This window comes from Aspergillus sclerotioniger, assembly GCF_003184525.1.
Source record: "Aspergillus sclerotioniger CBS 115572 chromosome Unknown BO94scaffold_1, whole genome shotgun sequence".
NCBI classification, from domain to species: Eukaryota; Fungi; Ascomycota; class Eurotiomycetes; order Eurotiales; family Aspergillaceae; genus Aspergillus; species Aspergillus sclerotioniger.
In genome coordinates, this window is record NW_020290991.1 from 1,380,793 (window position 1) to 1,394,228 (window position 13,436).

Consider the following 13,436-nt stretch of genomic DNA (forward strand, 5'->3'; position numbering starts at 1 on the left):
GGGTGGTAATTTGTGGGATATCTGGGATAGACTATTCTGTGGCTGAGGAGTAAAATTCTCTAAGCTGCGCTTGGGAGAAGTCTTATGGATTATTCTCCCAATTTAATTCACCTCTTTCTGTGCTCCCCTTCAGTATACCCAAATGCTTGATATCTACTAGTACTGGATTTCCCAATACTGACTGCCTATTGTTGCTGAGCGGGTAGAGTGCTCCACTTTTCTTAGGAATATTGTTAGGAGAAGATGGCGGTTCGGATCTCTGTAGTGGTTTTATCTTTCCCTTTCCCCGTATCCTACAAATGATAGACAAGTGGAACTCGATTTCAGGTGTCAAGGCAACACTGTCAGGTGGGTCGGGTGGGGCCGCATAGACTAGTCTGGATGCGGGAATGACAGGTCCCGCCTGTAAAACGAGTAAAACAGTGGGGATTACTAGGGTGTCGTTTCGGCTAATATTGTCAGCCAAACGGTGACACAGGTATAAAATACACGCTGACATCAAGAAGGTGTCTGAGTCCTAGACCTATGCACAGCCAGATGCAAAAACTACAGAATGCTGACATGGAACTACATCATGAAAGACAAGGCTGGACCCTGCATCCTTCATTTCTAATCAACAGCCACTCCAATTCGCCCACTCGAGAAATCTGACCCGGGACCACCTCCTGATCCTTTTAGGGGTGAAATTAGGCTCACCAGACATGCCTTAGCGGCAATTAGCGCTGACTATTCATCCTAGTGGGAGGAAAGTCCCGAAGGAAGCTGACATGCCTTAAGGGCCATTCTTTCACTCGCTCTGGACGGGTCGACCCCTGTACCACCCACCCATCTTGCCCCTCTTTTTACTCCTTTCCCTCTGACAGTCTGTCATATAAGTAGGACGTTGAGCTGCCAGCAGAGTATCTTCTACTTCTTCTTCATCTATCTCCAACACTAATATCAACAAGATCGTTTCTCAGAGTGGATCTGAATATAACCATGACTTCAACTACTCCCCCCTCTTCAACTCACTACCTCATCATAGGCGGCGGCACCGCCGGCCTCGTCATCGCGAACCGTCTCTCCGAGAACCCCGACGTGAATGTCCTTGTTCTCGAAGCCGGTCCGGATCGAAGCTCAGATACAGAAATCCAGGATCCAGATGCCTGGCATGGGCTGGTGGGGTCGGAGATGGACTGGAATATGAAGTTTGCGCCTCAGGTATGATCCCCCCCCCCCCCCAACTCCCATCCATTTCTTAGCCAGACCGAAAACAGGCTAATAGGATACAGGCTGGTCTCAACAACCGCGAACCAGAACACCCCGCCGGAAAAGTCCTCGGCGGATCATCCGTCATCAACGGAACGGTGTACGTGCCTCCCTCGCCGGCAGGAATAGACGCGTGGGCGAAGCTAGGAAATACAAACTGGAAGTGGGAGACTTTGGAGCTGTATTTGCAGAAGTCGGTGAATGTGTCCACGCCAGACGTGGAGGTTTGTCGTGCGGCTGGCGTTGAGGTGGAGGGGTTTGGAGAAAAGGGGCCGATCCAGGTGACGTATCCGGTTCTTGAGGAGGAGAAGAATCATCCGTTGTTGAGGGCGTGGGGGGAGGCGTTTCAGGGAGAGGGGTATGAGTTTACGAAGGAGTTGTTGGTGCAGAAGAGGAGCGTTGGGACGAGGGCGTATGCGGCGACGGTGGATGCGCGGTCTGGGTTGCGGAGTGGTGCAGATCGACGGTTTGGGGTGGGGGCGGCGAAGAGGGAGAATGTTACTATTTTGACGGGCGTAAAGGTGAGGCGGATTCTGTTTGAGGAGGGTTCTGATCTTGTTGTTGCTACAGGGGTTGAGGTGGCGTTGGGTGATGGGGAGGTTGTGACGATCAAGGCAACTAGGGAGGTGATTCTTTCCGCTGGTGTCTTTCATACGCCGCAGCTGCTGGAGCTTTCTGGTATTGGTGATAGGGAGGTGCTGTCTAGTTTGGGGATTCCGGTGGTGGTTGAGAATTCCGGGGTGGGGAGGAATCTGCAGAATCATCTCATGAGTGTTCTGCCTTGTCCGCTGAACAAGGTCCCGGAACTGGAAGACGTTGCATCCGGGGTTAAAGCGCTGGCGTTTGTCAGGCTGGACGAGGAGGTGCAGGCTGACCTTGCGGCCAGATTCTTGTCTGGTGAACAAGGACCCGACAAAGTTCTCCGCGGCATCCTGGAGAGCCCCAACGAGGCATCCGCATTTATCCTCCTGGGTATCTTGCCCGGTGCCACCGTGGGTATCCTCGTCCTGATCCCATGCTTCCCTGCATCCCGCGGCAACATCCACATCACCTCCACGGATCCAGATGTACCTCCCAAAATTGACGCATGCTTCTTCTCCCATCCACTCGACGTGGAACTCATGGCCCGACACGTGCAGAAACTGCAGCAGATCCCCGCTCTCCCAGCATTGCAGCACTTTTTCCAGCCCCCTGCTGCCCCGACTGATCTAGAGACCACCAAAGCATTGCTGCACGAGACTGCACAGATCGCACACCACGCATGCGGCACAGCCGCAATGCTCCCTCGCGAGGCGGGCGGCGTAGTGGACCAGGAATTGTTGGTATACGGGACGAAGAACCTGCGTGTCGTGGATGCGAGCGTATTTCCGTTGACACCGCATGGAAACCCGGTGGCGACGGTGTATGCGGTTGCGGAGAGGGCAGCGGATATTATCAAGGCTGGGTCTTCTGTCCATTCTAGTCGATGATCAGGAAGGAGATTTCATACTAGTCTTTGCATAATTGATGTTTCATTACATTGCACTAGTTAAGCATACGGAATCGAATGTTCATTTACTGAGCGTACCCTCTACAACTTCCATACAGATAATTTAACACTATCTTTATTTTGTATATAATGTATATCCACCCTTAACCCCAATAAAAAGTGTTAGATCCACATCAAGGCTGTCAAATGTCAATATCCGTACTCCGTAATTCAGATCATCTCCACCCCGCACCCACATCACAGGGTAGTGGGTCCAGATTGACAGAAACCCACCGAGCCCCACTGGGTGTGCCCAAACTCCACCGCATCGCATTGCATTGCAATTATTTACATACCCGATGGCCACTATCGCCCGCCAATCACCCATAACTTCATGCCGCATAAATCTCGCGCTTATCTTCTAATAAAATTATTCTCAATATGAAGCCAAAATAATAAAAGGAAATCTGTACCTCTTCCCAAGAAACTAATCAAACAACCAACCAAACGCCCCCCAAACATCCACCCAAACCAAAACGAAAATCAAGTATCCAACGAATTCACCCCATTATCCCTATTATCACATCCATAATAATAATCCACACTAACCAAACACCCATTTCCAAAATGCTTAGTACCGCATTTCTTACATCCCCCGATGTTTCTGATATCCTGATATGCCTCCCACATCTCATCGCCCGTGATTTGACAGTTATTCATGTTTTGGTCTTTGCCGCGCACTTGTACTGAACATCCGTACTGCTCCCAGTTGGCCCAGCAGTTACTGGAGAGGGATAGGGCTTCGGCGTTGGATGTGTAGAGGGTGACGCCGCGATTCATTTAGTTGACGGCCTTGTCGCACCATTTGACATTTAGGGTGCTGCAGAGGGTTTCGCCTTTGCAGTCGTAAGGAGCTTTGCCGGTGCAGGAGGCGCCGGTGCTGGGGCAGGGGTGGAAGACGTTGGTGATGGGGTTGTAGCCTTGGGCTTCGACGACGAAGTAGTTTGGGTCTGTGGTGGAGGAGCCGATGGGGAGAGTCCAGGTGTAGGTGTAGCCGTTGCGGGAGACGGGGGCCGTGTTGATGGAGGTCCAGGTCCAGGGGTAGTTGGTTTGGCCGTCGGTGAGGTTGGCGCCAGTGTATTGGTAGAGGGCGGAGCCTTCGACCATGTAGTGGGTGCAAATGAAGTTGCCGGTATTGTAGTTGATGGGCCAGGAGGGCATGGAGCAGCGGGTGTCGGGGTCGGTGAGAAAGACGCGGACGAAGGCGAATGGGACGAGGATGTCGGCTTGGACGGTGGTGGAGGTTGCGGTTGAGAGGGATTTGACGTTGGTCACGGCTTGGTTGTCGGGGAGGCTGAGGGTGGTGGCTGATACGGAGTTGGAATCGCTTGTCTCGGTGCCGTCTGTGCCTCGAGCCCGGACGGTGAAGGTCATGGAGGATCCGGAGTCGATGTTGCCGACGATGACTTTGGTCATTGTGCCAGGGAGACGGACGACTTCGGTTCCGTCACGGCAGACGGCGTATGCGTAGGGGGTTTTGGAGTTGGCATCCCAGCTTAGAGTCACGGAGGAATAGTCGGAAAAGGTAACCGATAACGAGCTGGGCTGGGATGCAGAATCGCCGGGATCTGAATACGCTGAAGGGTCTGCAATGGCTGGTCCACCACCATCAAGGGCGCTCATAATGGTTTGCATGTAAGTGTCGTCGGGGAGGGTGTCGTATGGGTTGGGGAGGTTGTCGTCGGTGATGTGGATGAGGCCGGCTCCGCGCTCGCGGGCCAGCGCGGCAACGTCTCCGGCTTTGTCCGCTGGGACGTTATAGATAATGTGCCAGAGCTTGCGCGAGTCGCTGGGGGTCCAGTCGGGGTTGGCGACGTAGTGGTTCATGTATGTGTCGTAGCTGTTTTTGAAGGTCATGAGCGTGTCGGCACTGGTATTCTGTTAGTCTCTATTTCAGACGTCAGACAAGCTATTGCTGGACGGACCTATGCTCAAAGCACTGCGGCATGGTAGCACCTGGGTTGAGGACGGTAAAGGCGCCAGGGTGTTTGCGCTTCTTAGTATCGGTGATGAAACGATACAGCTCTGAATATTGGTTGTCTGTTCCACAATCGTTCCAGCCCTCGTCGAAGAAGATGCCCCCAATCACGCCGGGGTATAACTTGTACCACTAGTCGACGTCGGTTTGGATTTGCGAGACCCAGTCAGCAAGGTCGCTCGAACCCAGCCGGGTCTGGAAGTGATCCTGGCTCACACCGAGATATCCTGTCCGTACATAGCCGAGGACGCGTTTTCCTGCGGAATAAGCCCGGTTGATGACCTTCTGCCAGTCCACATCCACCGTCGTGTCCGGGACGTTGAGGATGTTGGCGACCAGAACGGTGACCTTGTCTCCTGGATAGTCAATGATCCGGTTCCAAGCAGCTGGGTCAGAGAGGGGATTGATGTATGATGCTAAAGCGATTTGCTCTAACCAAGGGATATCAGGTCAGTAGTGGCATTAACGTTATATGACAGTGATACGTACGGCCGTCTGTAGTCCCATTTGAACCGTTTGTTGGAGGATAGTAAGGGCACGAGTCAAAGGTGAATTGCTCTGGAATTGCTGGGTATCCGTTATCTTGCTCGTTAAAGTTGACCATTTCATAGATGACCAACTCGGCAATCAGTTCATGAAGCAACATCTGGGGATGGAAAACACGCCAGTATCTGTTCATATCCATTGATTAGCAAAAGATCAACGTCCGTCATGACAACCAAAGACGTACCCGTCTGGTAGGATATTCGGAACTTCTAGATCCGAAGATTCGGCACTGAGGGATATCTTCGATTCTCCAAGAATGGCAGTAGTGGCATCCACAGTAGCAGCGTCCGAGACAAAGGCCTGGTCAGACAACGTGGCATCTGGGTCCATAAGCAGTGTAATCTGCGCGAGTTGGTTCACGGAGCCCTCAAATGTTCCATTCAAGGGGTTGTCTTGGCTTCGTTTATAGGGATTGCGGCCGAGAGGATCCCCAAGTATTGAGCTCGTAGAACATGAGGCCGGTTCTAATATTGTTAGTATATTAGGTACTGCAGTTCGTTTCACTAACCTTGTGTTGCTTTCTGCTGTTGATTCGTCTACACCAGTCTCACAAAAGCGGCCATTGAAATAGCCTACATAGGAGTCATAATTGACAAACTTGACCTGGGATCCGGCTCCATCTACTGCAGCCGACTGAGCAACCATGTTAGTTACAACTTCCAGTGAAGGAATGTAAGGAGACGAACAATTTGCGCGTTGACAGAATCGACAAGCTCATTCATTGTTCTCCGATGATCTGTCGTAAGCTTCTGCGAGTTCTGAAAGATGTTGTAGAATTTCTGACAAACGTTAGTATTATACTGTATTGCAGTCATGCTACTCACATATATCCATGTTGCCCAGCTAACACTATCACACGCAGATGATAGATCTTCGGCCCAAAATTTGGCATACCTGATAAACCTGTCAACGATGCCAAAGTGATAGACGGCATGGCACTTACCCAGTGTAATATATCATACCCCTATATTAATTAGCTTTTAGATACCAATAAAGCGACTGTACTCACTTTGACCCTAGCTTTGCCTTGGCCGCCTCGATAACAGAATCCAAGCTCTTGCTAAAGGCATCCCCAGCAATGAGGTTTCTTGTGCGAGCCAACTGCCCATCGCAGCCAAGACCTAACGAGTCCCAGTCATAACTCCCTGCCCAAGTATAATCAGGATCTGCAAGAGCTGCTGCCTTGGTCACGGCTACTTGGTTGGAGTTCAATACGGCCCATTGAAAGATACACTGGTTAAGGATGTTTGAGAGCTCGACATCATTGCCACCTAGACACGTTAGACCAGTTCAGAAAGAGGCTTTGGGCACACATACCGGCAGATAGCATAATCACTTGCTGGTTCCCATTGATGCTAGGGATCTGGTTGTTGATAACATCGGCTATGACTGCACCAGAGCAAGACTCGAACTGAAAGGTCCGTGATGCCTGATTGCCCAGGCGCTCATCAGTATGTATGAGATAAGGATACGCGTGATCGTAACGACTACAAGCCCAGTCTATACAGAAAGAGAATTGATTATCAGTCCATAGGCTACAGTCTTGTGAGGGAGAGCACTTACCACTTTCCGGCTGTAGCGCTTGGGTAATAGCACCCAGGCGCTCACCAGCACCAATTCCTGCCGAGTACGAGTCACCAATAGCGGCCATACTCTGGATGTAAGAAAGATCTGTCGGATCGAATTCGGTCGTATCATCATCTCTCATCATCAAGTGGTCCCATTCCACGCTTGAGTTTCCTCGCACATGCCGATGTAGACGATGATCCGCAAGGACGCAACTCCCAAGGGTAGCAATGACCGCTAGGCCGTTCCATAGTTGCGAGTACATAGCGAAAGGATGAGGAGGAGAGGAGGGAAAAACAGGGCTTTGCGAATGCAATACTATCCAAAATCCCAACGACATCATGGCCTTCTTATATCCATGCAGAGAAACCGACACTGGTAGTGTACTGTATAGCTCCGCCTGCCATCTCCATCCATAAGAGCGCTACTGCTCCTTCCTCACTGCTCCCCTCGCGTTTTGGAAGGTCTGGCGAGACATGACCGAGGATTATCGGTCCACCCATTGTGATAGTTCCTATGAGATGCTTTATTGACAGCGGATATTGGTTCATGACTTCAGTAGTGTCTGCTCACAGATTAGCAGTTCCAAAAGTTGTTGAAGTCAGGTACGGGAGTGAGACATAATCTTAAATGTCAAATGCCAACGGATGCCGTTGAGGAAAGAAGTGGTTCTCATCGCGTAACCGCCGAAGTGTAGCCGACCCACAAGGCGCGCTAAACTGGACCCTGGGGCTCGGGAGATTAACAATCCGCCATCCGTGATCCGATGCATGGAATGATTGGCTATAATAGGCGCAGAATGTAGAGGTAGGGTCTCAGTCAATTCCTTAGCGCTGAGTTGATAGCCTTAGGGTGCAGAGATTTAACATTGATCCGTTGGATCCATGTCAAGGGTCCGTACTTTGGAAGGGTTCTTTTTGGTATTACTTAATACACATCCTTTTGGTATTGCACATAGGGTAGATTAGGAAAAATTCGGGATTATTGAGATTATTTCAGAGTCGTTATCAGGGGTTTCTTTATATCTCTTATTTGAGGTTCAAGTAACAGCTCTGTGATAGGTTTGTAGCGGGATTTCTATGCGAAGTATGTAAGTATGAAGAATAGCTGTAAGAAAGAAATCAGTTTGATTATTAAAGTTCGCGCAACCACTCCGATGAAAAACTTGATCATAATCACTAGCTATACTGACTGATAACAACCCCATAGCAAGCCAGCAGTTCACAACAAGCGCGTTCTTGGCAGCAATCGCGAAGATCCGAACATCTCCGAACAACAACACTACCAGTCCAATTCTCTATCTTCATCACTAGATGGCTCCATTTCATGTCTAGGGAATAGTCTGTTCATGATAGTAATCTCCGATGTGAGTCACATTATGTAAATACTCGTGAGTATGGCACCGGATATCTCCGTGCCAATGCTACCAACCACTCTATCGTACTATCATCGATACCGTTGTGCTATTCATTGGGTGTGTTGGCTCCATACAAGTACAGATATCTCATGTTAGCCACGTTGACAACTATGATATAGACTACAGTAAACAGAATAATCCCTCATCAGACCCAGCAGCTATCGGATAGTGTGGTTGATAGGCGAAGGGTCTCAGTCTATGGATGTAGGCCATGATAGTAGCGTGTACCCGTACTATACGACATGGAAAGTGTAGCGAGGCTACGGTGTTTAAAATGGCACGGATTGCTGGATCTTAGATGACCAGTGGTTTTAAGTCCACTATTCTCACTGTTCCTCTTGGTAAGAATCCCTCTCCTACGGGTGCAGACATTTTAAAATCATCAGTGATAATAGTAAAAAACTGAGGCTTTAGACCATGATTATATCCCAACTCTTCCACCTCCTCCTGGTAATATGGTGCGCATTCACCAGCGCCCGAGAACCATACGACCTGTCTATACGACGCGACCCGCAAGGTCCTTTAGGCGTGAGACTCGATTACGCCTTCGCAACCAACTGGCCGACATCAATCAACGCCATCCCCGGCCGAAAGACCCGCCGGAATTGGTTATGGAGTAGCCACCTCACATTCAACAGCCCAGTCAGCACCATCACCGACGCACAACTCTGGCAAATGGCACTCGATGGGTACAACGAGATCCAAGATGATATGGACCTGTACAGCATTACCGGAAGGAATAACAAGCCCAACGCCTTGACAGTCCTCGCTTTCGAGGACGAAATTATCATAGCGTCTTCGCAGAGGGGAGAGACTTCTTTTTCGTATAACTTTGCCAACACAGAGGTTCTCAAGACTCTTCAGCTTTGCCAGATTATGTGGAAGGATGATACAGGAGAGGATTTGCAGCATAGACGAGAAGAAAAATTTGGTGAGGTAATGGCTGCGCATATGTATTATACGATACATAACGCTCCGCTGGTTGATCAGAAGGCAAGAGTTGCTACGGTTATGTGGGACAGCGTGGAAGCTAAGCTCAAGCAAGTTGATCCTTGTGGAAATCCTCAGAATGTGAGTGGTTGTGACTGCTATTTTGCTTTGCAGAGTGTAGCGGCAGGACTAACATATATGGTCTAGAAAATCTGGGGATGCGACTTGTTTGCTAAGACATATGGAATGGCAGAGTTGAACATCAACATTACGCCAGAGTCATACGATCTGAGCACTATCGCAGGGGGGCTATCAATCAAGGACCAGATTCAGTTATGTACCTCTTAGGTTATCAGGGATCGGTCATGGATTATGTTGGACCATTGACTATTAAAAGTGGCCAAGGATGAGCAAGTGTGATTATATATCATCTGTCAACTAAGCCATGTACATAAGGGTTCTATAGATGTCAGGTCAATTATCTCAACTTCAACCCCTGCTTGAGCACCAAGGTCCCTGAACTGCTGTATCATCTCAGGGGGCCATTCCCCAATATCCCAATCCGAACATTCTAGTCGCACAGTAATACCACGAAGATGAGGTGTGTAAGCCCTCCAATCCTCCAACCATGATCGAATCAAGTCCGTAATGGCAAAGTCGTCCCATTCCCATAAAGGCCAACCTGTTCTATCAGCTACATCCATATTCTGTTGCCTCAAGTTATCTGTGATGAGTAAATATTCGATATTCCTTGGGACCACATCCTGTAATCGTTTTGTTGTATCGTGTGCGAATCCCACGAGAAAAGGCAGCGGAATTTGAAGATTTTTAAGCTTGTTGAAATTGGCCATGTTCAAGGATCCCACTGTCTTTATAGAAGGATGGAATGGATCGAATCCCCTGCCACACTCAGCTAAGATGGTCAAATCCGCTAGAGTACCCCGAACATGAGATAACGCAGTATCAAGCTGATCAAGGTTGACAATTGGTGTAATGAATTGATCTTGGACATCAATATCAAAATACCAGGCCCAACGGAGGGTTTCAAGTTCTTTAGTGACGGATAGCACTTCGCCAAGATAGGTTTCCCGTATAATGGTCAAATCAAGTGATGTGAGATTCGAGACAGGTAAGTGCGCTGCAGGCCACATACACGTAACCGGGTTCTCAATTAAGGCCGAAATGCGTTGGACAGTCGGTAGATAAAAAAATGGCAAGACATCGGATGTATTCTTGGCCCTCTTCTTGCGTGACGTGTCGTCGGCATGGATATGATAAGACACATCTCGGAGATGATGAAAGTCGGGTAGCCTATCATCCATAGGCTGTATGGCTGATCTGAGCACATACCGACAAGTTTACTCTACTGAGTAAAATTGGGGCTGAGAAAAAAGCCTTTCAGATTTGATAATTGCGCCAATAGAAGAGCAAGCCAAGCATCTAATGTACCCTGGCGTAATTCCTGTATCCAAAGATCGCCATAGGTGACCCCAGTCGCCCGGATGAATGCAATGGGTTCCTCTAGTTCACCGGAAATGGCAATCTTAGGATCCCCTCCCAAGCCCCATCGGCGGAAGTACTCGCAATCAAAGTGGAGACTTGTAATGTAGGTAGCCAGCTGAGGCCTGCATAGTATTGTCCGTAAGAAAAGAGCGATTGGGGGAGGAAACTCGGCCTTAAACAAGTCCACTGAATTTTCGAGTAGATCAGTGGCTCGACGTAGTTCTGAAAAGCCTTGTTGACAAGACATAGTGCTCGGAGGTCGGCCGGTGATAGGAATTGAAACACCAGGTACAATATTTCTGTCGGGCAGCTACTAATGCCAGATGCCGCTTCAGATTCCATTGCCAAAGACAAGTGACAGGAGACTTAGGAATTGGTCGGTAGGAACTGATGGATAGAAAACTGGGAGAGGGAATAGCTGAGACCCTACCTTTAATCCCCCATCGCTGTCCAGGTGTGATTACTGGTTAGACTCCGCTAGTACTTGAAGGCCCACTCGAGGATCCACCAAATTGTGGATTGCTGCAGGGTCCATGAAATCTCTGAAATTGGCCGATGTGTTTTTCCATCTCCGGTCTGAAGAGGGATTTTCTGACCCTGTCGGAACTGTGTGCCCAATTTGGTACGTTCAGAGCTTCGAGGGTGGCAGTAACATGTAAGCTGAGATCTCAAGGAGAGCCAAACAATTTGAAGCTATTCACGCGGTTTTGAGGCTGGCGTTGGGTTTGATGGTTAGTTGCAAAGCGATCCCCTCATTTGGTTGTTCGCTCGGTGCCTGCCGCGGCCGTGCCCCACGATTTCTGCATCCGAGTCGATCGTCTTCCCTAATAAAAAAGACGTGTCAAAGCACTGCTTGTACTTGTGGTTACTACCAAGTTGTAGGAATGAACCTATCAGCTAGTTGCAGATGCCTAGGAGCGCAATATTGGTGGTATATGGAACGTAAAACCCTCGCTTTGCTGCAATGCATCATCCGACCGCTTAGTAATATACCTGTACTATGCCTGAGGCATACATGTATTACCGTTGCCAAGTTATTGAAGGATCGCGTAGGTAGCTCTACGGTAGGCCTTACAATAGTTGTTATTTTCCCTTGTGTGGTGCGCAAAAGCTTTTGGCTCTGATACAACGAGGACAAAGCATCTTGGCACATAACACTTATTGTTGCTTTGTATTTACTCATGCATTGTTCAGCACACAGGATCGTATTTGGACTGATTCTGGGAAGATCCGGGGACGAGTTTTCGGAACTGAGGTGAGAAAGATGACATTATATTGAATGCTAAACATACAATAACCACCAACACCATTACAAAATCTATGCTATCCCTCCCTCTCAATCTGAATGTCATGCCGAACACTGATTCCCTTCCCCACCAACTCGGCCAACGAATCCTGACTATTCTCTCCTGCCCCGCCCTCTCCACAAACTTTCACCCTCGTTTCCGGCCCCACCATCCCGAACTCATACCCCTCTTCTAAAAAACTATCCTGCATGGCGTACTTCCTCCGACTGGGCGGATCACTTCCAATGGTATGCTGCGCTTCCCGTAGCCGCCGCGGTTGGTTACTCCCGGTCCCTTTGGATCCCAAAACTCGTACAAGCACCGGCTCGACATACATCCGGAATAGTGGTGCCAGGGTTGGAAGACTCACCACGATGATGCTCAACCAGAGTTCGAGGAAACTTACTAATCCGACGAGGTAGAGACCTTGGACGAAATCGGCGTTGGTGGCTGGGTTGAGGGTGATTTCGAGCCGGAAGGCCATGACGGCTACCACACTACCCACACAATGCAATTAGTACATCGCTCGGCTAACCACAAAAGGGAGAAGAGATTGGGTGGGTACATCAAGCCCATCGCAAACATGACACTAATAGTAATCTTATTCCGAATAGCCATTTTCAATCTCCAGAGAGCAGGGATCGGTAACACGGCGATCAACGTATCGATGACCATGTTGAGGGTGATGGAGAGAATTTCCTGGATGAAGAGCGAGCGACAGCTCCCTCCTTCAACAGGATGCCAGCCGTAGGAGACCGGATGGCATTGCGTCAGGAAGATACATATGAAGGCGATGAAGTAGGCGATCACCAGGACGGTCACGGCCCAGATGGCCCATGTGAAGCGTCGAGAGGGGAACAGGGTATTGTAGAGGGATATCATGGATAGTTTGCATGCCACGGTGCCGACGAGCCAGGTTACGCTGCTGCCTACTATTAACTATATACTGCGTCAATTTTCGGAGTTTGGTGGTTATGTAGGAAGGAGGCATGGTACCTGAAACTGCACGCCCCGTTCGTACGTCGAGAGATCCTCAGTATGTGCGCCTAGACCGTTGGCAATGGCCCACCAGGTTAGACCGGCCATGCAGCAGGTGCTGATCTGAACCGATCAGTGGTTGTGGGGGATAAAAAGGGGATCGGAGCCTCACATATGCGAGGAGGACCAAATAATCGTGCAGTTTCAAGGAGCGGCGCTTGAGGCGGATGGCCCAGAATCGCAGGGCGAGCACCAGGGTGGTCAGGACGGTGAATACTACTATCCATATTAGGAGCTTGATCCCGTTGGCACTGAGCCCGACCATGTTGCTTGGGTCGACTTGGAATGAATGAATGAATGGATGGAGAGGCGTGAGTGCCAGAAATACCCTCAGCCGTACATGGTGAAAATAGCCTCGAGTTGGATGGAGATGCTGCAAGTTGCCGGGCGGGGACC

The 13,436-nt window shown here is 49.6% G+C and overlaps 5 protein-coding genes across 5 annotated transcripts; 2 read left to right on the forward strand and 3 right to left on the reverse strand.

Moving 5' to 3' along the window:
* The first annotated feature begins 822 nt into the window (after positions 1 to 822).
* Positions 823 to 2,791, forward strand: BO94DRAFT_562038 (GMC family oxidoreductase). The gene is made up of 2 exons (XM_025614262.1): positions 823 to 1,200; positions 1,272 to 2,791. Exons 1-2 carry the CDS (start codon positions 979 to 981, stop codon positions 2,715 to 2,717), a joined length of 1,668 nt encoding a protein of 555 aa, XP_025473388.1. The 5' UTR covers positions 823 to 978; the 3' UTR covers positions 2,718 to 2,791.
* A 468-nt stretch (positions 2,792 to 3,259) lies between these two features.
* On the reverse strand, positions 3,260 to 7,131 carry BO94DRAFT_552214 (fibronectin type III domain protein; the record flags this gene model as incomplete). The annotated part of the gene is made up of 13 exons (XM_025613587.1): positions 3,260 to 3,500; positions 3,579 to 4,646; positions 4,702 to 4,886; positions 4,917 to 5,185; positions 5,244 to 5,425; positions 5,485 to 5,742; positions 5,809 to 5,933; positions 5,987 to 6,058; positions 6,125 to 6,194; positions 6,244 to 6,264; positions 6,310 to 6,571; positions 6,618 to 6,689; positions 6,864 to 7,131. 13 exons carry the CDS (start codon positions 7,129 to 7,131, stop codon positions 3,260 to 3,262), a joined length of 3,093 nt encoding a protein of 1,030 aa, XP_025473389.1.
* A 1,569-nt stretch (positions 7,132 to 8,700) lies between these two features.
* BO94DRAFT_541429 (uncharacterized protein) lies at positions 8,701 to 9,561 on the forward strand (the record flags this gene model as incomplete). Its single annotated transcript, XM_025613045.1, has 2 exons — positions 8,701 to 9,354; positions 9,421 to 9,561. The coding sequence occupies 2 exons, from the start codon at positions 8,701 to 8,703 to the stop codon at positions 9,559 to 9,561; spliced, it is 795 nt and encodes a 264-aa protein (XP_025473390.1).
* An 86-nt stretch (positions 9,562 to 9,647) lies between these two features.
* On the reverse strand, positions 9,648 to 10,963 carry BO94DRAFT_541430 (uncharacterized protein; the record flags this gene model as incomplete). Its single annotated transcript, XM_025613046.1, has 3 exons — positions 9,648 to 10,538; positions 10,564 to 10,595; positions 10,663 to 10,963. 3 exons carry the CDS (start codon positions 10,961 to 10,963, stop codon positions 9,648 to 9,650), a joined length of 1,224 nt encoding a protein of 407 aa, XP_025473391.1.
* Positions 10,964 to 12,039: 1,076 nt separating this feature from the next.
* On the reverse strand, positions 12,040 to 13,305 carry BO94DRAFT_580460 (uncharacterized protein; the record flags this gene model as incomplete). Its single annotated transcript, XM_025615329.1, has 4 exons — positions 12,040 to 12,499; positions 12,568 to 12,941; positions 12,999 to 13,103; positions 13,153 to 13,305. 4 exons carry the CDS (start codon positions 13,303 to 13,305, stop codon positions 12,040 to 12,042), a joined length of 1,092 nt encoding a protein of 363 aa, XP_025473392.1.
* Between the last annotated feature and the right edge of the window lie 131 nt (positions 13,306 to 13,436).